The following is a 25,181-nucleotide window of genomic DNA, read 5'->3' as shown; positions in this document are numbered from 1 at the left end:
ATTAGATTATGCACATTATGCAATATTTGTTACAAATCTATGACAAACATGGTACCTGGGTATCAAAAAAGTAGCATCAGTGATTGGTACAAGTGCATAAGAATACATAAGGAAAGTGTTAAAAAGTAGACATTTGCAAACATAACAGGCTTTTAACATAATTCAATTAAAGTGATTTGCCCTCGTGCATGCAGGCCTTTAACTGAAGTTTTGTAAAGTATTAGACAGTATTATTATTAATGTTTAGGAGAAAATCCTTGATGACTTATCTGTGGTAAAGAGATTTTTCAGTAGCAACTTGAGTCACTTCCATCCTTAAAACCAGGGAGGAATGAACAAGTTTATATTTTTAATTTTCAAGAAAATATGCTTTAAAAATAAATATAAATCCAATGATAGGACAGATTGTTGTGAAGTAAGTGTGTGAGAATAATGATGCTTTCAGCAAACTGCTGTCAAATTTGACTATCCTCTGGACTTATGGGTGGCAGTGAGCTGCTCTTAGTTTTGCTGTGGAAAAGCAACTGCCTGGTTGGAGACTAATTCCAAAGCATTTGGCAGGTGCTGAGATGGCATGTATGGTACAAAATACCAAAAGCATCCTTTCTTCATCTGCTGGGGAAAAAGAGCTGGCTCCCTATTTTTGTTTAGTTCTGTAGAGGGAAGCAATATGTTGCATTCTGTATCCTTGCAGAGTTTTATGAAGAAGATTTTTTGAATATTCAGGAAAAAGAAAAACAACCTTTAGAAAGTGGTGTTAGCTTGAAGTAATAATCTCATAGCAGATTGGTTGTCTTTGTTTTCTGTATACTGGGAGTGTCTGCAAGAAAGCAAGAAGAAATGATTGTGTTTGCAGTCAAAGCATGACTGCAGATGTGTCAGTGCAGGAATGCTTTTACAGGAGCTTGCTTTACTTCCTCAGGGCAGCATTACAGAATCTTCCTGGAGAACTGAGAGCATTCTTATACATGACAGCAACTAGCAGTGCCACTTGAGCTATTGGTGCTGTGAAAGTGTGGGTGATGCATTAGTGCAAGCAAGTAAAGGCTTAGAACTGCTGTGTGAAGCTCCAGAAATTGTGGTGGAGAGGGAGGAGTTGAAAACAATTTATATAAGATAAGCATCTGAACATCTTGCCCAGTCTTTGCATATGGAGACTTCAAGGTTGAATGTCATGATGATCTTACCAAAAAAACACCCAGGCATTCCCTGAAAAGTGGCTATGATGATAAGAACCTTCTGTTCTGTTTATAGCAGGTGTACCCTCTACATTTAAGGAAAGAGTGGGTCAAGAGGTGAAAACATTTTTGCTCCCCAAATTTCTTAATTTACTTTTTCACTCTGTTTTACACTCATACTAATAAATTCTCATGGAAAAATTAATTAACTAATTTGATTCAGCACAGGAGACTGGGAAAGGGACAGTGTTGCTCTGCAAAGTGGTTACAATGACATAATGAGAAGACTGGTAAACTTGACATCATCAAGGCATGATTGAAACTACTCTTCAGTATTTAAAATTTAAAGTACACTTAATTGAGTTTGTACTGTGAACTTTTTTTTCATTAAGGCTGTTTTTGTGCTTAGGTGAAGGCACTGAAAGAGAAGATTGAATCAGAAAGGGGGAAAGATGCCTTTCCAGTAGCTGGCCAAAAACTAATTTATGCAGGTAATGAATATTCTGAAGATAACTTATCTGAACCTGCTTTATTTTATGTTGTTGTTTGATTTGGATGTGAATGTTAAGCCTTCTACAAAGTCTAAGAACTGAAGTACAGACAGGATAAAATCCCTACAAACACAGAAACTAACTCAGTGTCAAAGGGAACTCTTAATTTTGAATTAGAATCTTTGAGGTTTTAATACATGTGTGTCTGTCATCTTTTCTCCTGTAACGTGATGTCTTAGGGATATGCTGGGTTAAGAAGAAATAGCTTTTTTTACAAGAATTCAAGATTTAAGCAGGTCAAAGCTGCTGTTCTGGCTTAATTCTTTTCTTGTTCAATTTATGCTGTGTATAGTATAGCTAAAGCATTGCTATATAAACATCAGAGAATTAAAAACCAGATTGTTTCTTTTGGATTGACAAAAGAAATCCACCACCAAAGGTGTACAAAGGTACTTTCAATACTTTTAAGCTCTGTCACTAGAAACGTGCATTATGTACTAGCAAAAAGCAGGCTAATGTCAGTTAAAAACATGAAATTAACCTTATCTGAGCTTTATTTTACTTGCCTTGTGCATTCTGGCGCTAATACAGAAATCAATTTTTTTGGTCTCGCTTCATGTCAGAACTTTGGTGCTATTCCAGTACTCCCTTTTGCTTTTTTTTTTTCCTATAAAACTGACCTTGAAAGAAACTTTGGTGGACTTTTCACTTTTGTCATGTACTGCTTTGTAACAAGTATTGTCTCTTTCACTTGTAATAAGCCAAAACCACTGTTAACAGTGGGGAGATGCTAATGGGAGACAAGTTTTGAGTCTCTGTGTTTGTACAGCTCCTCTGAAATACACCTCATAGCAGGTTTTATGTCCCTGGTACTTCAGTGGAAGGAATGCATGTCAGGAACATGAAGGTGGAAGTCTCATGCATAACCAAGAAATGTGAATCAGGCAGAAGGCTTTGTGCAATGTGTGTAACTGCCTGGCGCTCTTAATATTGTGTTTCTGTGATTGCAGAAATCAAAGATTGCGTAAGATTCTGTGACATGACTTGAGTGTTTTGTGAAGCCAGAATGTATCTGCAGTATTGAATAATCCTCACAAGCAGTAAGAAACGTAGGAAATAAGATTAAGAATATAATATTATCCAAAGGTGTATTATCTTTTTTTTTCCCTTTGGACAAGAGATATGAGGGTATATTGAAGACATTTTTACTTTTATTAAAATGAGCTGTAGAATTTTCATAGTTTGGCAAACCAAAGTGATATCCCCAGCTGACTTTCATTAGAGAGGCAGATCCATTGTGTTGACATCTGTATTAGTGTGAGCTCTAGAAACCCTGAGAGCGGTGGGTTCTGAGAATACAGGATGTCTGTATATTTACTTTCATAAAGTATATATATTATATTGCATACACATTCATTAAAGCCTTCCCCGAAGTGCCTATAAAAATTGTAAGTAAACCCATGTAGGTTCTGAGTCAGATGCTACAGGTATTGCTATTACTGCACTACTTGTAATACTTCCTTGAGTGTTTGACCTGCAGGACTGGTGGAACCAGTCTTCTGTGTTCTTTGTACTATAAAGTGTATGTGTTGCTTGATTTCCTTGCAATCATCAGGATAAGGATGTGTCCTGCTTGCAGTCCACTAGAGAGGTTGTGAAATTGAAGCAGTCTGTGTCACATCTTCAGAAAATTAATCTGTTTAAATTGGAAAATATTCCCTGAAATTCTGTAGTAGAAATCAGTGCTATAAAACTCACTGAAATACAGACTTGTTTTTCTGATTTGTGGTGCTACCTCTAAGTTAGCTTATACTGAGGAAAGGCAAAAAGTATGTGGCTTACTGTGTTCCTAAATTCTTGTAGAAGTGATGCAAATCTATTTTGTCACAGTACCTCCTCTGCTTATGAAACATCAAAAGTCATAGTATAACAGATGTTTCTGGCTTTTTCTGATAGCTTTTTCATCCTTCTATCAAGGTGTCAAATTATGCAATAGTTCTAGCTTTCTAAAGTTTTAGCCTTGCAAATTGTTGCAGTTGCAAGGTCACACACTTGTTATTGCAGGTAATGCTCTTATCTGAAAAACAAATGGAAGATAAGTAGAAAGGAATTTTCCTTACTATGTAAGCAGACATAAGTTACTTGGTTAAGATTTTTGTGTGTTAATGCCTTCCTCTGTATTCCATGTATCTTTGTTAAGGATCTTTCCAGACTCCAGTGAGACTTTCCAGATTTCATGCTTTTATTTTAAATGGTTCTAAAGCATCTTCAGCGCTTAAGGCAGCAGCCCTCAAGGTATTCACTACTCTGCACATCATATGAGAAAAATTCTAGCTCTACTGCCAAAGCTTAATGGCCAAACTGCTTTTTGTTGCACTGTTTAAGTTTATTTATAAGTCTGCATAAAACCTATTTTCATGAGGAAATCCCAAGATCGTTTGTTGATTAGTTAAACAACTTCGTAATTTCTGCCTGTTTAATTTCCCAGGTAAAATCCTTAATGATGAAACTGCTCTTAAAGAATACAAGATAGATGAGAAGAACTTTGTGGTGGTTATGGTGACAAAAGTGAGTAATCATTTCTTTTGAGTAGGAAGCTTCATTAATTTAATTCTGTTTTTTTCTTATGATGAATGATTGTATATGCCCATCCTTAAAACCAGTGGAATTTCATCATATGCAAGTTCAGGTTAACAGTAAAAAGCTTATGTGAATAGATAAAAAATAATGCTTCACAGTCTTGGTTTGCCTAGGCTGATTTTTGCTTTTGCTCTCTGTTGAATGTTTGTATCAAAGAAAAAAACTGCTAATGGCTGATTTTACTGTTTATTCTTTCTAGTCTCTCTGGGTTTTTTTTCCCCTTTTATTATTAAAAGGAATAAGACAACCTAGGTAGTTTGTTAAATTCTCTGTATGGAGCTCTTCCAGCCTTGCCATGTTGGTTTTCATAGTTCATGGCTTTTTCTTCTATCAAACTCAACAGCATAAACCAGTAGAGACAGGATACATCTGGCAGTAAACAAACCTGTGGGTTTTGAAAGACTGCAAGTGCAATTTATAGGGAATGACATGTGTTTGAAGTATTTCTTCTCTGAACCACTTGTCAGGCTGCTTCCAGGAATCAAGCCACTGATTTTCCAGGCATTCCAGACTATTGCAATCTGAATAAAACTGGCTTCATCTGTCTTTTGGAATAGGAAATTAATTTTGAAGCTAAAGTTCCTCCTCCTGACAAAGAAAACAGTATTCCCTTTATTCCCAGATATGCCCTTTATTTCCATCTGGTAATAGTAAACATAGTTAAACATGTGGGCTTGTTAAAGATAACTGTTGTTGCTGTGTTCCTGAATGAACAGCTTCCTAGTCTGTGGCTTGCCACAAGGGCATTTATCAGTACAAGAAAACAGGTGTAGACGAGATGTCAGAGTCCAATTTTTCATTTTGTTGCTAGCAGAAGACTCCAGAGAAGTTGTGCAATTGCCACTCCTGGAAGTGTTCAAGAAATGTGTGGCTGTGGCATTTAGGGACACGGTTTAGTGGTATGTGTGGCAGTGCTGGGTTAGAGTCAATCATTTTAGAGGTCTCCTCAACAATTCTTTGATTCTAAAGGCAGATCTCCATGAAAAACTGCTAAATTCAGTATATTCTGATAATAAAGGTACTTAGGGCATTTCTTCAATCTTACAATCTTTTTGCTAGTCTTGGAGCTCAATTGCCCTTTTCCTGATTCTATTGTGGATAAGACATGCCCAATCACGTAGGCACTGCTAACTTGTCTGATGCTCAGACATTGTTGCATTAAGGGTTTAGGAATCCAACAGAAAATAACCCCCCTTGCATTCCAACTGTGTTAGTGTTTTTCTTTGAGTGCTTATTAAAATGTTATTTGCTGTGCCCATCATGTTGGAAGCTATTCATTCTTAGCTTTACCTCTCCTTGCAGACAAAAGGAGGAAGTAAACGTTTTCTTCTTCAAGCAGGCAATGTCTGAAAGTGGTGCACCTTGAATAAGTAGTTTTGTTAAAGTTCAGCTCTTTCTCTTGGAAAGCCAAATATTGGGGTCAGCTTTGTCAGCCCTTGGGACTATTTCTATATAACAGGGTAAATACTGCATCCAAGAAAAAAATCAAGTTTCCATTAGAGGTGTGAAGATTATTTCACAATTGCATACAAGTATTAGTCATGCTAAATATTCTGCTGTAAATTTGGTAGTCCTTCATTCTGCTGTGTCCTTGGTGCTTACTTCATGAACTGAAGTATTTGAGATGTTATTGTAGTGTCCTGAATGCAAAGATTGCATAACCAAAACATGTGCAGGTGAAGTTTATTTTTTTTTTGCATCTTGTGTTCCAGCAAACAGCATTTATAATGAAATGTGATTTCTGTCTTAATCACTTTTTTCCAGATCTGAGTGGTGAGAAAACCTTGTTCTCCAGATGTTTTTTGGTAACTCTCTTGGTTTCTTCTGGAAAATGTGCTTTTGTAAAACACAGGATTGTTTTCATATTCACAAATTTAATATTGTGATCTGCAAATATTTAGATCTTTGCATTTCACTTAATCCTCAGCGTGTGAGCGCTCCGGTGTGCAAGTACTTCAGTGACGCTCTCAGTTGCCTGTTTAAACACAGTGAAGGACATTAGAGAGTTAATGTCTTGCAACCTTTTAATGTTGTGCTTGATGTTGAGGCAGCAATAGCAAACACAAATGGTCTTAACAGAACTTAAGAGAGCTGTGGATTTATGATCTATATTTTGTGCCTGAACTCTTTTGTCCTCCTGTAGCCCAAAGCAGCAGCTGGAGTGACTCAGCCATCAAATGCCACTTCCACTGTTGGCTCAACAACTGCAGCTCCCACAGCAGTTGCTGCACCAATCCCTGTTCCTGCCCCTGTGCCAGCTCCTGTCCCTCCACCACCAGCACCAGATGCAGTGGCATGTGAGCCAGCACCTGTGAGTACTCCGAAAGAAGAGAAGCCAGAAGAAAAACCACCTGAGGCACCAGCTGCTGTCAGTCCATCATCAATTGACAGGTATGAATAAGTTAACAAAAATGGGTTCCTGTTTTCTGTTGCTTCTAGTTTTAAGTTTATATCACAGTGTTAGGCAAATCAGTCTCTCCATGCTATGTAATTTTTCTTCTTTCTTAACTGTAATTTCAATGTCTCACTCAAGTATGATAGTACTGATTGTAAGAAGCACCTCTCCTTGCTTATGCCTTCTCCTTTGGGAAGTGTGGTCTTGGGAGGAGACCTTGTGGAGGGGAGAGTTAAATGACAATAGACTTGAGCTCCTGTTAGGCATTTCAGAGTTATCCTTCAAGTTTCTGTTCAGACTGGGGATATTCACCTGCAGTGGGGATCTCCTGTTCACAAAGCTCTTGAAGTCTGAAGAATGTATCGTGTCCTGCTCATAACCCTCTGATTGTGCTTTTGATAATGTTGGACACATTCAAACCATAAATTCCTTTATGCTGTATGAGTCTCTTAATTTCTGGAAAGAGCATTTTCTTCCAAAATGTAGGATGTCATATTGCTCTTAATCATGTAATTCTTTAAATCTACGATGTTTGGTTTTTTTTTTTTTTTTTTTTTTTTTTTTTTTTTTTTTTTTTTGAGACCTGGGAAAACTTCTCATCTCAATTTTCTGCAATTGAGAAGATCAAATGGAAGTTAGAGGTTCATCCCTGATGTGTGCTGTTGCCTTTTTTTTTGCTTAAATTGCTTAAGTCCTGCATGGGATTAGAATATCGTTAACTGGAATTTAATGGCACCTGAAGTGCTGCATAGTGTCAAATCTTAATTTTTCATACTCTGGGTTTTAATTATTTGTGTGTTACTTCTGGGAATGCTGGTGCACAATACAGTATTTTTAAAATGATTGTATTTAAACAGCATAGAATACTGATTTGATGATAATGAAGCAAAACTTGCAATTGCCTAATGTCTTGAAAAACTCATAACAAAGTTCTTGTACTAAATACACAAATTGATGATTTGGTCTTGCAGTTCTGAGAAATGAGTATCTTTTAGAAATGGAATGCAAATGAAGTTTATCAGTCAAATTCACTTAGTTGGTAAAAAATACTAATGAGTGGGGTTATTTTTTTTTCCCCTGCTCAGTTTGTCCAGTGGGTTCAAAGATCAATCTGTCATACTGAAATAGTAATTTTCATGTACGGATTGCAGTTTTGTAAAACTGCAGTAAGGGACCCTCAGTGTACACACTTGACAGAGAAGAACAATATAATTTAACATATACATCAGAATTATCACCTGCCAGATTTCAGTGAATACTGTTTGCTTCTGATTTGCTTTAGAAGCTAAATTACTAAGGCAAGATTTCTTGACCCAAGGCCAGGCCAGCTGGCGTCCTGCTTTGTCTTTGATCTTTTTTTGATTGTAAATCTTAACTACTGGCAGATTCTAGTGAAGCATTCTTGTTTGAACAAATTATTTCTTGCACAGATCTTACAGAGATCTTTTAAGTGCCTTGTTGGATTTTTAGTGGCATCTTCTGAAAACATTCCGATCAATCTGATGATCTTTCACTTGCTGGTAGAAGTTGCCAACTCTGGTAGCCTGATAAATGTGAGGTTTCTGCAGCTCCATATCCTCAAGTCTATCATGTTATCAAGACTCTGTATTCCCAAAATATACACACAATATGGATATACCTATAAATGTGTGTCTGGCAGCTTAGGTCAGCTCAGTCATGCAAGATACATCAGCCACATCTGCTTCCCCTCTGGCTGTTTAGGGCAAAGCCCACTCCTGCAAAATTAATATGTACAAAACACAAGTGAAAAGTAGGAGTTTCTGTTTTGACAGCATGCTCCTTAGAATTGGCCAAGTTTTTGGTACCAGGGCATGGGGACTGCCTGAGCCCTGCCACCCTGCTCCAGGCCCTGTTGCTCAGATTCCCATTGCCTGCACACGCACACGCACACACACACACACACACACACACACACACACACACACACACACACACACACACAGAGGGCTCACCCAGGAGCTGGTTGCAGTCCTTGGCCTTCAGACTTCCACAGTGTCTAGTCTCAGCATTTGCTGGCTCCACAGGTGTCTGGATCCCCCTAACTCACAATTCCCTGTCAACACTTGGAATTCCACAAACACACATGTGTGTAGAATAGAGACACACATGCCCTGCATTATGAAAAATGTTTTGATGTAGAATTTAATAAAAAGACAGGATAGATGGGTGGTGAGGTGCAGAGCACAGCCAGGCAAGTGTTTCTTATGTATGACTGGCCCTTTTTCTCCTCTTTTTGCTCTCTTGACCTGTGCTTTTCTTCATGCATGTTGCCTTCAGCTTTCCTTTCCCTGCTTTTGGTTCTTCCTCTAGACTTCACCCCAACACTTTTTCTGGCACCCCACAGTGAGTTGCACCACCCTGTAGGCTGTAATGCCCTTGAAGGAGTCCTGTTGACCCACCCTGGGTGTCACCCTGAGACCAGGGGGCTGATGCTCTAATTTTGCAGCCCTGGGAACTGGGCCGCCCTTGGCTGTGGCTGATTATTAAAACCGGTGTTCCTCTGCCTAGTGTTGTGCCTCTGTGTTCATGGAGGTGAGCCTTTAATCCTGTAATTTAACAACTTTGATAACTTGAGATAGAGTAATTGCAAATGTTAGCAGTTTATATTCCTGGGAAAGTAGTATACTGAGATTTTAATAAGTGCTTGCCACCGACTTCCTTGAGTCCTCATTGAGGTCAAACTGGTGACTGTGGGGAAGCAGTTAGTGAGACTGCTGTGTGCTTTTGAAAATCCACCTTGTTCTCCCACCCTTTAAGGCATTCAAGCAAGCAGATGGCTAATCCCTGAGCAGATGGGCAAGAGCCAAACTTCTGGGGGGTAGCGGGGGAAGGTTGGCCTTGTTTTAAAAATGCTAGCATTGTAAGTTTGTAAAATCTATTCTCACTATAGGACCAAAAGAGAGGTCTTTGGAAAGCTTTGTTGGTTTTTTAGAAACAAAAGGGGCTATTAGAGTTACAGCTGCTGCTGCTGCTTTTTTTTGTCTTTTTTTTTTCCTTTTTTTTTTTTTTAAATAGGAAGTTTTCCAAAATTTTGTAATTACCATTGCACTTGTCTTCATCTTACAGTACAACAGGTGATACATCTCGATCAAATCTTTTTGAGGATGCTATAAGTGCACTTGGTAAGTGGAGAGTTTTATTCATGTAGGCATTATTTTGCTGCAGCAGAAACATGATGGATTAGCAGATGTTGACATTTTCTTCTGTATCTGTCATTGCTAAAGTTATAATCAAATTGTTCTTCTCTAAGTCCTGAAGTTGATATCTTGGAACCAGCTTCAAGAACTACCTTGTTGAAGGATATTTTCCTTTATATATTTTTATTGTGTAAAAAGAAGATCCTTGCACTGCTGATTTTTTCCCCAGTTTGCTTTAATTTCTCTTCTGACTATTCACATTGAATAGAATAGTAGCTTGAATAGAAGACTAGATGTAAATATGTGTGAGCTTTTCACTTTTGCACCCCAGAGTGCAGAGCTGGTAAAATGGCTGCCTTTGTTATTCACTTGTTCCAGCTTTAAAAGTACTTTGCTATTTGACACATTGAGACTAGATAAATTCACCAGATCTGCTGCTGTCTGGGCTGAGAAATTAATTCCTCTGTGCATTTACAGTCAACTTACTTTTATTTTGACAGTTTAAATAATCTTTGTTTCTCAGTGGAATAGACAGAATAAAGACAACAGGAAGCTGTGCCCATCATTTATGTTGATTTGGGTAGCTAAGAAATTATTAGGCAAACCCACAACTCCTTACTTCTACTGAAATTTTTAGGTTGTTTTGGAGTGTAACAAATTCAGGTACAGAAATAAGGAGGAGGTGGGGTTTTTATTGTGTCTTTTGTATTTAAATATTAAGTGGTAATTTGGTACAAAGAGTGAAACCAAGTAAATGGTTTCACTTACATTTTCATGTGTATATATTGGAGGCAGGTGCTATGATTAAGCAGCTCAGGGTGATTTAGAAGCAGAAGTAATATTTTGCACGAGTTAGTGGTTGCTACCAGATTTAGTCTGTCCAGCTGCAGCTTAGATCTTAGCTGTGACATACTATTTTAAATTGTATGATCCAAAATAGCTGATAGAGACTAACAGCAGGAGACAAAAATGAAACACTAAAACTAAACTTGCTGAAGTGATAGCTGTTACCAAAAGAGCTTCCTTAACCATTCTTAATATCTTAGTGGCCAAAATGAGGTCATCACCAACACTTGTGTTAACAGTGTTGATCAGCAAGTTAAATGAAGCTGATAGTCTTGATCCAAATCTCTTCAAAAGTGGGGAAGAAAAACCCAAAATACTTCAAGAGCACCCCCTCACCATCCATTTTATGTGGGAGTTCTTTGGTTGGTGTCTGATGGAGTAAACCCATGTGTCCCTAACATGTTTGGAAATAAGAGGTATTGAGTGTGATTTTCTGGGTAAGCATACTGCAAGTGTTGCCAGCCAATGAATTTTCAATGGCAATAGATATGAACTCCATGGTTCCTTTTCTTTAAAAATTGTCCTGAAGGGAATTTGCTTGCACAAATTAATGGGGTATGTTTTCACATCCTAGGTTGGTTCAGACACATATTCTAACTGTGGCTTCTCAATTACATTGTCTGAAATTAATTGACTTCACTTTAAAAACACGGATTGTTTTACATGATTTGCTCTTGTTTTCAGTTAAATGCTGAAAAGTGATGTGGCTTTGTGTGCTACGTGAAAATCTGCACGTCTTGCAGTCCTTGTGCAACCACATCTTTCACAGGAGCAGTCTAAGATTTCTTTAGGGCATAGAACGAGAATTTTTGTTGGGAATGTAATGAACTGGATTTGAGAGTTAATCCAGCTTTAAAATGTTACTTGAAAGATAAAAGCAAAGAGCAGAATCAATTCAGCATTGACCTCAAACATTTCCATTAGCACTAGGAACAGATAGGCCTGACTCTGGATCATGACATTGCTGGTGTGCAACTTCTGAATTATTATTCTTGATCTCACTCTTGCACAACTTGTATGGAGTACATGCACCTACATTTTCAGTAGTTCTGTTTTCTTCCTTTGGTTTTTAATTATGCCTTATGTAGCAGCCTGTGTGGAGCAAGCCAGACTTTTTGCATCATTTTCCTGTGTCAAATCTCTCATACTGTTCCAGTATGTACCTTACTTATATTGAAAAAACAGTACAGAAATGTTCAAGTAGTAACTAATTACATCAACAGGTGTTCTACCTGCTTGGTTAGTTTCTTAGGAGTAGTAAGGGTAAACTAGTGCTGTGTAAGGAAGAAGGTGAGCAGAAGTAGCAAAATCATTGTGTTGGGACAATTATTGGCTTGGCTTTTTTGCTTCCCTGAAGATATGTATAGAAGTATGTATCTTTGGAGCAAAGTTTAGGTGATTTTTTTTTATTTCACATTTGAAAAAATGCAGGTAGATGTGAAATGAATGATTTTGTAGTTCTGTATGAAGACATGAAGAACTTACCATTCCTTAAACTCAGGTTGACACTATTACTTTGAAGCCCAAATAATGAATACTTAAATTAGTCAAGGCTTTAAAATCCTTTAGTTATGGATAATGCACAAGTACCCTTGGGCTAGGGCTGTTTCATTGTTTGTTCTTGAGTATACTGCCCTAAGTCATACACCCACTGATGGTTTAGAAGCACACGTTAAGAAGCAGGCAGTGGTGTTGTATTAATGTTGGCTTGAGTTAAACACCTTCTCCCTAAGGGAATAAAACATCATGTTTCCTTTGGTTTTTAAATTATGACTTACTTGCCTTAGCAGAGTAGCTCTTGTATTTGTTTCCTCTGTTGTTTTTTTTTTTTTTAATATTATTATTAATAAGTTGTTTTTTATTACGAATGTTAATTGTTCAACTTTCCTGTCACTAACTTGCTAGTTGCAGAGTCAGTCCGTAGTAGGATTTCACTGAGATCAGGAATACCTGTATCCAAGGGAGGAGATGGTAGCCTGGGCTTTTTTGTGGCTTTTTCCCCCCAAGGAAGATAGCCTTGAAGATTTGCCCAATTACAATGTATAATAGAATAGTTTTGCAATTGTAATACTTACTGTCTGCATTTAAGGCAGGAAAATTATAAATTGATTATGAAAAGTGATAATAATTGTCCTTACAACGACATTAGTGTAGTGAACAGTTGCCCTTAAATAGTTCCATGTATAGTGTGTGTACCTTTTGTCTTGATTGCTGTAGTTTTCATCTATTTTTGCTGTAAGAGGTGGAGGATTTGATCTAGTCAAATGCTAAATTGAGTGAGATAAAAATTAAAAATTAAATGAAATAACTTGCTTTCCTGAACCACCACTGAAGACTTGAGTGACTTTCCTAGATACAACTTTTAAGTCTTCTGCATGATTTGAGTTGGTTCATATTAAGTTGATTAAATTACTTTGATCATCATCACCAGCATGTAGCAATATATAGCAATATCTAATCACTAATTGTCATCTATCTAACAACAGCACAGCAGAAAGTCTTTATTTGGAAAATCCTCAATGGCTAATAAATTGACAGGCAGATTTCAAATTAATACATTTCCAAATGTAAGCTGCAGGAGACTTCTCTTGATTATATCAGGAATTGAATATTAGCTGTGAGGATGCCCTTGACCTTAAATGAAAACTTGAAGAGAGAACATTATTTCAATTACAAGTACAGAAGCATCACAAGTACTGCTTTTGTCAGTAGAAGTTTACATTTTTTTCATTACCCTTCACTATTTCCAATCAAATTCATAATGAGACCACTGAATATATTTGGAATTAAAGCCACAGAACCATGCCATGTTTAATATGAAGTACTCTTTTCAATGAATGACTGAAATTCAGGTAGAAATTACACTTATCCATTCAAACTTTTTCTTTGTGTGTGTGATTATTTTCATCTTATTCCCTTAAAATGGTGGTCCTGTGATGTCTAGTGACCGGTCAGTCCTATGAGAACATGGTGACTGAGATCATGTCCATGGGCTACGAGCGGGAGCAGGTGATTGCCGCACTGAGGGCCAGCTTCAACAATCCTGACAGAGCAGTGGAATACCTTCTGATGGTGAGCACTTAACCTTACCTGCACCTTTGTTTTCCAGTTGATACCTTTCACTTTGATTTGGTGTTATTCTCAACATTACTCAGTCACTGACAGTGACATTTGCCATCTGGAAAGATGAGATCGAAATTTTGACAGACATGGTGTGTTATAGAAAACACTGAAGGAATCTCTAACCACCTCCACCACTTCTTTGCTTTCATTTTTTTGTTGATTGATATGGATATGTCTGTAAAGTATGTCCAGTTACAGTGATAACTTTAACTGCCAATGGTTGGCTCAATGGTTTTGTGTCACCTTTTAGTGACAGCATTAGTTAATTAGTTGTACTTTTGTGTCTATGTCATCACCATTCCTTAAGTTCCAGTTCACTGTTTTTGCTAATAATTTGGTGTTCTTAATATGCTTCACAAACGGAAAGGTTTGAGAAGTTATTTTTTTTTAAATTGTGCTTCATTTAACTGGTGTTTTCATTTCAGCAGTGTTTTAGAAAATAAACAATTTTCATGTGATAAGTAAAGCTTGAAGGGTTAAATGAACTTCATTGGCATGAGAAGAAATAGAAGAGTAGTTTCACTTCATTGGAAACCCTGGGCTTTTTGGATTGTTTCTTGTTGTATACCTTAATCTGACAGGTGAACGGTAGCCATGTAGAAGCTGTCTGATTTTGTTGCTTAATCAGTATTTCCAGTACATTTAATTTTTGCTCTGGCATACCATTTTTCCCCAATGAGGTTTTTCCTCCTAGCATATCTGAACTTTATTAGAATCTGGCAACCAGATATCTTGACCTAATCCTTGCAAAAGACATGTGGATTGAATTTCTGATTGATTGATAAGAAATCTGGCATCTTTACCCTCCAGTTATAAAACTTCAATTTTGTTAATGAAGTTTTCCTTCAGTAGTTAAAACTTCAAGACCCTGGCATGCTTCTTAGTTACATTGATGTTCCCAAGACTGTGATCTTCAGATTTTAAACTGACAACAAATGTTTTGAGTACAAGAATATGAAGAGTTTTAACTCCCAACTAGCATTAAGCCAAGCAAGGGTGAATGCAGTAGGTCCCAATTCTCTGTCATAAGTCCACAAGTTCAAACATTTGTTTTTCATGTTGTAAAAATGTTTGGTTTACTGTTCATCTAGTCTGTAAATACACCATGAATTCAGTGCTTCCCCTGAGTGTTTGGCCTGCTGTGTGTGTGGCAGTCCTATACAGTGTGCATTTCTTATGCAGTCAGTTTCTGTCATTTCTCTCCTCTAGCTTATTTCAGGTCAGGAACTCCAGATCAGAGATAGAGTATCTCTGTGATGGAGCTGCATGACACATCTGCCAAATGCATTGACTGCAATGAACAGTTTATTTCTAGTCCTTCAGTTGGTCCTTCTGTTATATAAGATGTCCCTTTATATTTTGTGTTATCCTTCACTGGAAAATACCTTTTCTTTTTTCTTCCTCTTCTTCCTCCTGGAAAAGGGAGTAGGGAGGAATGGTCTTGTTCTTGGAGACCATATTAGATGGAAGACTTTTTGCTGTCCTTCTAGAAGAATCCTTTTGCTCTAGATGGTCTTTATAACTCTTCTGGATCTGCTGGGGTCTGAAGATGTTCCTTCCTCTCCTGCTGCATCACAGAAAGGTTATTTTTAGTTCCTGTTGATCTGATCTGTTGATGATACTGTTCTTTGACCCTCTCTCTACATTACTCACGTCAAAATTATCATCAGCACTATCTTTTATATAATCAGCAGATTAGGATTAAGACATTGAGATCTGTAACTATAACAACACTGGCCAGGTTTAAAGAACCTGGGTACAGCAAGCTAAAGGTGTTGCAAAGGACTTAAACTGTAATTAAAGCACAGCTGCTCCTCAGATGAGCCCTGAAGATTCTACTTGTTGTCCATGTTTCAGATGGCAAGTTCTTCAGTTTTCATGGCATGAGCATTGAGGATTATAGGTGTAATCCTGTCTCTGTGCCCTGTGGCTGTAGAAGGAGTTGCAAAAGATGATCTTTATTTTTCTATGCCCCACACTCATCTTCGGAGGCATTTACATTCAGATCTCTCTTTCAGCCAAGGATTTCCTAACCTGTAGTTAAGGAGGAGTTTTGTTGTCTGTTCAGCAACCAACCTCTTAGTTTGGATATTTTTAGGGAACATTTCTTTAGTGTGACTGTAGTCAAATACTGAACATAATTTCTAGAGATGTGGTCAAAGTCCTGTGCCTGTCAGTGTTTCAGAGGCATTTGGACAATGCCCTTTACAGGCTTTAACTTTTGGTCAAACATGAACTGGTCAGTCAGTGGAACTAGATGACCATTCTAAGTACCCCTGAGTTGGAGCTGTTTTGTTCTCTGTTGTGTGCAGAAGCTGGACCTGATGTGATTATTGCCCTGCAGAGAGCAATGTCAGCTAAAAACCACTGTACTGCTCTGTAAAACAGTAAACAATTGTTTCATCCACCATAAGGCAACAGTGGCCTTTTTTGCTGTCCCAGCAGCGTTTGCATTCAGAGTGGCTTGTGTGTGGTTTAATACCATGCTTTATTCTGTTGTGTGCCTGTGCGAGCAAGGTCCATACGCCTCACTGGCATTGTCTGATTACAGCTCTACACGGTCTCTGTTATTTGGAGAGTGATACTTTAAGCTTGTATTCAAGAGTTAAGATGATGTTCAAGATGACAAATAATTTCTAAGTAAATTTGTTTGAACTAGTTTGCACAGTCCTTCCATTCAAGAGCAAACTTAGAAGCTTAAACAAGCACAAGGTGTTTGATTTGGACACAGATTGCAGTGATGACGTATGCCTGTGAATAGGTGAAATCAACTAGTAATTTCATAAGACTAACCCAAATTGTTACATTATGCTTGGACTGCCAGAAATTACTGATTTGATGGAAAAGGTATTTAATCAGTGCTCTGTAAGCCACTGATAAGGGAGAGTTACATCAGAATTATACCATGAATGGAATCCTCCTCCCCCTCAGTGGAGGGAGGGATGTGTAGCAAGCTTACTGAGCCATGTGAAGGTAATGAAGTATGTGACAGGAAAATCTTGCATTTATTCCCCTGGGTGGCTTAAATGTGCACTTGATGATCAGGTTATTTATACCTTGATGTGCTTCTTAGTCAACAAGTAAGGCAAAGAATATTGCTTGGAGCACTGTCCAGTTCTCCCTTTCTAGATGTGTCCTCTATATTAGCTGTATATTCGTCCTTTTTGTTCAGGTGTAATGATGAACATACCATGTGAAGATCATGTTACAGCAGGACTTTTAATCTGCATTACCAATCAGTGATTTTTGTGGTAGGCTTGGCAAACCTCTTAATTGTCTGGTTACCCTGTAGTTCTGTAATATTTTCACACCCCCCCCTTTCCTCCCCCCAGTTCCTTACATTTTGTGGTTCCCCAAAACAAGGGTGGCCCTTGTTTGGGTAACTTCTCTGGGCTGTTCCAACAGGGTTTGTGGTAATATTCTTTGTCTCTCTCGCATGAGTAAGTCTCCGGGCTTCAGAAAAGTAGATTAAAAGGACAGACTTGGTGCAGGAATTCAGTGACAGTGAGGAAAGCAGTGAGGTTTAGGGTAGGAAGCCTGAAGGATTTCCATGCAGGAGAAAAGCAATAGAGTGAAGTATCATTGTTCTAGATCCAGCATTCTAGTTTATCATAATATTATGTTTTAGCTTGGTCTACTTCAGCCCTCTGAGCAGTCAGTTCATATATAAAGTTGCTTGCACATAAAAAATAAACAAAAAGCAAAAGTTAACTATTTTTTTTTAAACTTCCTAAAGCTGGGTGACATACAGACCTTTTCACTTTAAAGATATAATGAATGACAGCTTTTCATGGAGGAAAAATGTCCCAAGAGCTATGTTCTGGTATCTCTTCTCAGTTCCTTGCGAGTTGTATGGAGCTGTTAATCTTAGCTAGCATTTTATACTGCAGTTTGTTGCTGTAATATCACTTTTGCACAACAGTATAACAGTGTAACAGTATATCTAGGTTAACTTTTTCATTCATATCAAATATCTTTAAACAGGATTCAAAGCACTTTTTATTTTACTGGGCAAAGTTGATGCAGGGCATGCTTTACCGCCTTTTTATACAAACCACACATTTTTCCTGCCAAAAAATAAAATTAATCTTTTCATGGTGTTCTCTGTCAGTTATAAATTAATAACTTACAGGATCTTGCCTTGTATTTGCAGAGAAATCATGATTTTTTTTTTAATTTTTCCCCTTTTTTCTGAAATCCAAACACTGCATGCAGTTGAAACATGTCTTTTAGCAACCTGTGGGTAATGATGTGAACTGTGGCTTTAGGGTATACCTGGAGATAATCAGGCTGTGGCTGACCCGCCTCAACCACCAAGCACTGGTGCATCTCAGTCTTCAGCAGTGGCAGCAGCAGTAGCAACTATACCCACGACTACTAGTTCACTAGGAGGTAAGAAAGGCTGGGTTGGAGAAAATATGATAAACAATGTGCCCTTAATCAGTCTATTTTTCAGTCAGTTTTACGTTCCAGGTGCTTGTGAGCCATTCAGAGGGAATTGGGTAAGAGTTGTTAACGTGGAAATTCCCAGTGTGGTACTTTCCAGGGACAAGTGCTTAATTGTATATCATGTGCAAAGTTTTCAAAAAATGCAGTGAACTTGCACAATTACTTTAATTCAGTGTTCTGGATTCTTAAGTGTAAAACCATGGATGTGGGGTGGGTTGTGTTTTTTCTCACTTAAACTCTGTTTTTCTACTCTGACTGACTGGGCACTGTCCAGTGTGACTATATTAATATATTTACCACACAGAAGCTAGGATATCAAGGGAGAAACCTGAAATTAAGCCATGAAGTATAGCACTGGAGGGACCTATAAATGACCTAGGACTCCTCACTCAGCAGTGCAGCACTTTGACTGTGGCTGGTGCCTGCTGAAGAGAAGGGTATTTATCATGTATTTATCTCCCTCTTAAAGGGGGATAGATGAATACATGAAAGGAGCCTAATTAAGGGGTAGGAAAGGTCTGTCTAGAAATGGTGCTCAAGATACAAGAGACAAGACAGTGGATTGGGTAGATGTGTCTGATTGAGATTAACCAGAGCTGAGACACCCAGAGGGAAGTGTTGGAGATGAGGACAAGGCTCTCGGATCTTAAGAGAAGACTGAGTGAAAAGGAAAATGTATTGTTTAATTTTAGAATAAAGAAATTTTGCTTAAAGCTAGAGTGAGGAAGCAAATTCTTTTATCCTTCAGTGAGTGGTGTATCCTCCACTTTAATATCCTGTTTCTATCTAAAATTGCAGTGTACTTATGCATTTTATTAAGATTCTAAGTAACTTCTTAAAAAACATGTTATTTCACTGATCTTTTTTTCAGGACATCATCCACTTGAGTTTTTACGAAATCAGCCTCAATTCCAGCAGATGAGACAAATTATACAGCAAAATCCTTCTCTGTTGCCGGCATTGCTACAGCAAATTGGACGGGAAAACCCCCAACTACTGCAGGTGGGTCTTAAAAGAAGAAAATAATGCTTACTAATTCTGACCTAGCTTTGCAAGAGAGTCATATGTTGATGTTGTCTGGGATAACATATTACTAAGAATTATAACATTCTATTGCTTGCTTTTCAGCAGTTGCTGCTGTACAGAATGTATTTTCTGTGACATTGGACACAAATTTGAGGCTTCATAAGGGGTGCAGAGGGGGTGAGGAAGTGGGAAGGATTGAAGCATAAAAATTGCATTTGTTCTAGTTAGATATAATGATTTTTCTCTGTGCACTTTTTGCATGTCCCTTTGGCTTGTTAATTCTCTGAAAATAAATATTTTTACTTGTCTGTTGGCATTCTTAAACTTCAGTTTCTTAAATATATGTTTTTCTTTTCCTGTTCTGTGCATCATAGCAAATAAGCCAGCACCAGGAACACTTTATTCATATGTTGAATGAGCCAGTTCTTGAGTCCCGCCAAGGTTTAAGTGGCAGTGATGATGGTGCGAGCACTGGAGGAATAGGAGATGCTGGGAATGCTCATATGAACTACATTCAAGTAACACCTCAGGAAAAAGAAGCTATAGAAAGGGTGAGCCTTTTTTGAAATTCTTGTTGCTGTGGGGTGTTGACTCTGGTGCATGCTTAAGATATACCTAACTTAAACTTTGTTTAGGTCAGTAGTTCTTGCATCATATTTGGTATTTTCATACTTGGCATTTCATAGCTGTTGTAGCCTTGTTTCAAATCATGTATCTTCTTGCTTTATAGCAGTTGAGTCTAAAACACCTTAAATCTGTCTTACTGAGAAGAGGCAGAGCATTTTAAGTGATCAGACATCATCCTGTGATAATTGATGATGGAATGGGTTTCCCTCAGGAATTATTTAGGAAGTAATTCCTCTTGCAGAAGCCTCAGCCAGTACTGCTCTAGATTGTGCCATGACAGGTCTCCAGGTACAAAGATCTGGCTGCTTGAGTACTGTTTGCAAAGTACTTGGAAAGTAAGAGCACTCATAGTTAAGTACATTAACTGAAGTCAAAACTTTACTCAGTTATTTATCTGTTCATGCCAATTTGTTAATTACAGTTTTCTAAAAGTATTGGTAAGCATGAAAATATACTCTGAGGTGGTATATTGCATACATAAATTCTGTGTGACTGACTAAATATGGTTTTGCATAGATGGCAGTGCCCCTGAGATTTTTCTCAGGACAAATTGCAAGACTTTGGCACACTGTGGTAGTGGTTTGGTACCCGAAAGACAGTGTTTCTTCATCTGGCAAAACCAAAGTTCAAGTAAGGATTATTAGAAGATATGAATTTGAATACAGGTGTCAGTTCTCTAGATCTTGAGGAAATTAGCAATTGATAAAATTAGTTTAATAAAATTAATAAAATTAGTCTAATAAAATTATTTGTCCATGTGCTTCTTCACAAGTTCTCATCTTCTCTAGTCTGTTGCATTTCCTTTTTAAGCTATTTTATGCAGTAGAGCTCTTACACCTCTACTGCCTGTTTGGAAACCCAGCAGAGATACATATGCTTCTTTTTCTTTCCATGAAAGACAAACCTCAAAATTTAAGTGTCTTAGTATTGCAGCTGATGCCTTCATGCTGTCTGTGGTCTCAAAATAAAATCTAAGAATGGCTGGTGTGAGATAATAGGACACAGTTTTTCTCATAGTTCTTTGGTCTGTCCCATACATGAAATGCCTTGCAGGTACTGTGAGGATTTTAAGAAAATCTCCAAATAGTAGACTGTACTTGCCTTTGGTAAAACAAGAATTCATTTGCTGAGTGCCCAAAGTGCTGGCTGAACCATTGGCAAATTAGTAAGTTCTTCTCTGATGTTCTCATGCCCAGTTGCCACTGTGTTCCAGACATTAATTAATTCCTTGACTTCTGAAAATCAGATTGCTCTCAGCTTACTTGTCTTGGCTGCAATGTGTAGTTAATTTTTTAAGATAAACAGTTAAAAATATGTCTTAATGTGATGTGCTGGACAGCCTACTAAAGATCACAGGCTGAGAGGTTTTCTTCCAGCCAATTTTTTCTTAAAAGTGCTTTGAAGCTTTGTGTAATTGTTTAAAATAAGCATTGTTTGAAGTTGGGTTTTTTTCCCTGCACCAGTGCAATGTGCCATTACTTCATGGCAGTACTGTGACCCAGGTCTGTTTTAGACTTACTATGTCACTAAAGAAGTGGCAAGTTTTTATGGTGCTTCATTAGACTTAATCCAGTCACTTTTTCAAGTGAGGATCCTCTTTACTACAGGCAGAGGCAGCACCTTATTTTTAACTCACTAAAGTCTGCATTGAGCTAGGCAGCAGCATTATTTTCAAGAAGGCAGTAATTGCTTAAGTGACATCTCAAGGCACTAGACATAGAAAGAAGCCTAACATGCAAAATGCACTTGCTAAATATGTCTCTTTTCTTCAGTTAAAGGCATTAGGATTTCCTGAAGGACTTGTGATACAGGCATATTTCGCTTGCGAGAAGAACGAGAACCTGGCTGCCAACTTTCTTCTACAGCAGAACTTCGATGAAGATTGAGAGAATTTTTTTTCTATTTCACACCTCACACCAGTGCATTACACTAACTCTGTTCACTGGATTGTCTAGGATATTTGGGCTTATATTCATAACGCTTGGTGTATGGAATATAGGGGGTGGGTGGAAGGGAGAACATAGGCAACAAAGCAAAGGAAGCAACAAGTTTCAAATGTCTGTTTTAAATCAGCAGATGCAGAAAATCGCACAGTGTAAAGAAAAAAATATATATATACAACCAAAAAATCAGCTTCTGCAGATAATTAGTTCCTTCTGTAAACTGTAGGTTAACTTTTTCTAGGTTTTCACTCTTACTGTACTAGTTCCAGAAATGTAGTGTAATGCACTGCTTCATGTTCTTTTCCACTTAGTATTGACATTGGAAGTAGCCCGTACTACGTAGATTTTGCAGTCTGTATTTCATGGCAACACTGGATAGCAGCTTTGTGAAATCTAAAAGATCTGAGCAAATGCAATCCTGAATGCCCAAATAGGCGTATTTGGGTTTTTTTCTTCAGCTGTGTTAAAGTAGTGAAAAAACCACAGAATTAGAACAGTGTTGGCTTTTTTCTTTTTTCCAACGAAAACCTATTACAGTTAAAATTGTCCTGATTATTGAGAAACACCACCCCCTCCTTTGTCCCCTGAAATTATCTGAGAAATTGTATACATACAGAAGAAAAATTATTATCCTGTTTACATATTTTCTCTTTGGGAAAAAAAAATAGATAAGTAATTACTGTTCTTCTAATGTTATCTTGCAGTAAAAGTTTCAAAAGCAATAGATTGCATGTTTGGTTTTGTTATATGCACTCTAGTGAGTTGAGTATTCTTTTTCTGCCAGCAAACAAACTGCAAGCTTAATTTTTGTCCGCTGCAATGAGACTTTATCAAATCAAATTTCACCTTCCCAACTTCATTGAACCAGCTTTTATAGTAGAGCTGTAAGTGTTCTGTTGCTCTTGAGTAGATTGTAGTGTTCAAGATATTTCTGTTAAGTAAGGATTTTTGGGGATTTATTCACTTTATAAGGATGAGAAGTTCAAAACTTGAGATATCAAGCAAACTGTCAATTTATTCCAATGTAAAAAAAATTGACACTCGAAACTTTCTATTGAAAATAAACTCTGGTTACAGAGTTTTGAATCTTACTTGTTCATACCTACTTATCATTTATTTTGTTTAGTCATCATAAAATGTTAACAATCTTTTTTTTTTTTAATACATGTTTACTTTTAGAGGTAATTTTGCCCATCATTGCAATACTATGAATAAAAACAAATGTAAATTTAATCTAAAGCTGTTCTGTGCAACGTTACCTGAACACAACATGGGGATAGTTTGATTTTTCTACTGTTGTAGTCCAATTACCTGGATTACAAATTTATCTCTACAGTAACCAGGAAAAAGTATTATTAGTGGTACAGCACTGAATTCCTGTACTACTAATGATGTTAATGATTTTAGTGATTTAGTGGTACAACTAAAAAATTATTTTTTGCTGAGTTTATCAGTGGATTAACTACTTAGCTACTACTTAAGCTCAGAGTACAAGTCAAGTGTCTTGAAAAACGAACTAAAAAGACTGAAACATTTGTATTTCATTTCTTCATTGATTGGCCATAGTCTGTAAAAATATCTGCTCAAAACAATGAAATGTATTAAAGCCTTTTACTTTTTTTTCTATTCTTATACATCTGTGATATTTTTTCAGATAATGTGTATTTTAATTATTCAGATTTTATTCTTTTAAAATTTCTTAGATGAATGTCATCTAAGTGATCAGTAGCACAACCCAAATCTATCAATAGGAGATGTGATACTGCTAAATAGGAAAAAAGTCTTTAATAATGTTTTCATTTTAGAGACATTAATACCTGAGTCAGCTAGTAAACTTCATCTAAATAGGATTCTCAGTTTATCTGTGAACTGAGAGAGATGGATTTTGATTTAGCACTGCATGCCAAAAGGGGCTGTTTGTTATCTGTAAAAGGACCAGCTGTCAGGTACTTGAAAAACACCAAATTGATACAAGGACTTCTTGAATGTACTTTTACTACATAGCTAATACCTAACCAAGACAAAAGCTTTTAGTTTGTGGGAGTCTTCTGTACTGATCAAACTGCTATGAGAAATAACCATTCCTTCTCTAGGAGGGTGGAGAGTAAAGCAAGAATGTCTGAGTGTTTCAGTCCACTCCCTCCATTTTTGATTTTGAAATGTTTACTTATTATAAATGTATTTGAATTAAAGTCTGTTGAGCTTGTTCTTTGTAAAAAAAGGAAAAAAAAAAAAAGGAGAAAAAGAGGAAAAAAAACTAGTAGCTTTGTTCATTTGTAACTTTGTATGCTGAGTGACTGAGGGATTTATGGCTGCTGTGTTTGAAGCCTTACTAGTCATGCTGTTCCCGTTTTTTCCAGCAGTGAAACAGTGTTTTTGTGACTTCTGATGAACAACAGGTGTCTGACCTTACATGCTAGCAAAAACTGTTACCTGTCCAATAGCGGGATACTTGCCAGGGAGAATCATGTCTCTCTTTGTAGTAGCTGCCAAAAGGGAAGAATACATGGAATTCATGTGGTGTTGAGGAGGTGTGACCTGAGCAAGCTGCCTAGGTATGTTGTGCCTCGTTTTCTACCAAGTACTACCGGGAGTTGTCTGCACAGAGTGCTTCTCAGCTTCTCTGCTGCAGATCTCTTAGGGATTTGGGGATCAGTTTCCTCAGGGCTTTCTGAACAGTAGCTGAGAAAATAAAGTATTTCTTCCTAAGTTTTGGTACTGTAGTCTTTACCTTTGTTGTAAAACTTCTGAATATCTGCTTAGACAAAAGCTATTTATGATGCACTTTTAATTGGGATTAAAAAGTTACTCTGAAGTCATATTAATTCTGTAGTTGTCTGTTTTTAAGTCCTCTCTACAGCTGCATTTTAATGCTTTGGTTCATTTACCTCCTCCAGAGCTGCCTGTTTAATCCAGCTAAAACCCAAGCAATTTTACTGGTTAAATGTCCTGTTCTTACCCCACACTGAAAGAACTTTTTAGGAATGTGAGATAATCACTCTTGAAGCCAGATTGTGACCGATTCTGGAGTGCTGTGTTGAGCTTCACTTCAAGAATGTACGTGAATGAATCAAACAGAGACACAAAGCCAAGTCCTCAAATAATGTATGCATATTGTCATCCATGGTTTCATTGGATATTTATTCTGAGTTTTGGAGGCAGCCACATCTTTCTTATTTTCCGATTTCTCTTAAATCCAGCTCTGTGCACAGAACTGACCTACAATTTCTGCATTTGAAAATACTCTGTAGTTCAATGGAAACAATAAGGTGGAACTGGGGAGAACAGCTTTGTCAGTAACCTTT

At 37.4% G+C, this 25,181-nt stretch overlaps 1 protein-coding gene across 2 annotated transcripts in view; it reads left to right on the top strand.

Moving 5' to 3' along the window:
• RAD23B (RAD23 nucleotide excision repair protein B) overlaps nt 1-24,695 on the top strand; it is a 35,580-nt gene extending 10,885 nt beyond the window's left edge. The window contains exons 2-10 of one of the 2 annotated variants that reach the window (XM_021533994.3): nt 1,588-1,669; nt 4,158-4,237; nt 6,453-6,700; nt 9,792-9,847; nt 13,653-13,780; nt 18,100-18,223; nt 19,152-19,282; nt 19,681-19,857; nt 21,706-24,695. In XM_021533994.3, coding sequence (XP_021389669.1) covers nt 1,588-1,669; nt 4,158-4,237; nt 6,453-6,700; nt 9,792-9,847; nt 13,653-13,780; nt 18,100-18,223; nt 19,152-19,282; nt 19,681-19,857; nt 21,706-21,819 — 1,140 coding nt within the window. In that variant the 3' untranslated portion in view covers nt 21,820-24,695. The remainder of the gene's footprint in view (nt 1-1,587; nt 1,670-4,157; nt 4,238-6,452; nt 6,701-9,791; nt 9,848-13,652; nt 13,781-18,099; nt 18,224-19,151; nt 19,283-19,680; nt 19,858-21,705) is intronic. The other variant, XM_085567607.1, reaches the window with a different exon arrangement.
• The last annotated feature ends 486 nt before the right edge of the window (nt 24,696-25,181 follow it).

Source organism: Lonchura striata, chromosome Z, assembly GCF_050655825.1.
Source record: "Lonchura striata isolate lonStrDom1 chromosome Z, ASM5065582v1, whole genome shotgun sequence".
NCBI lineage: Eukaryota > Metazoa > Chordata > Aves > Passeriformes > Estrildidae > Lonchura > Lonchura striata.
Note: the sequence above shows the minus strand (reverse complement) of the source record. Positions and strands in the feature narration are given on the sequence as shown.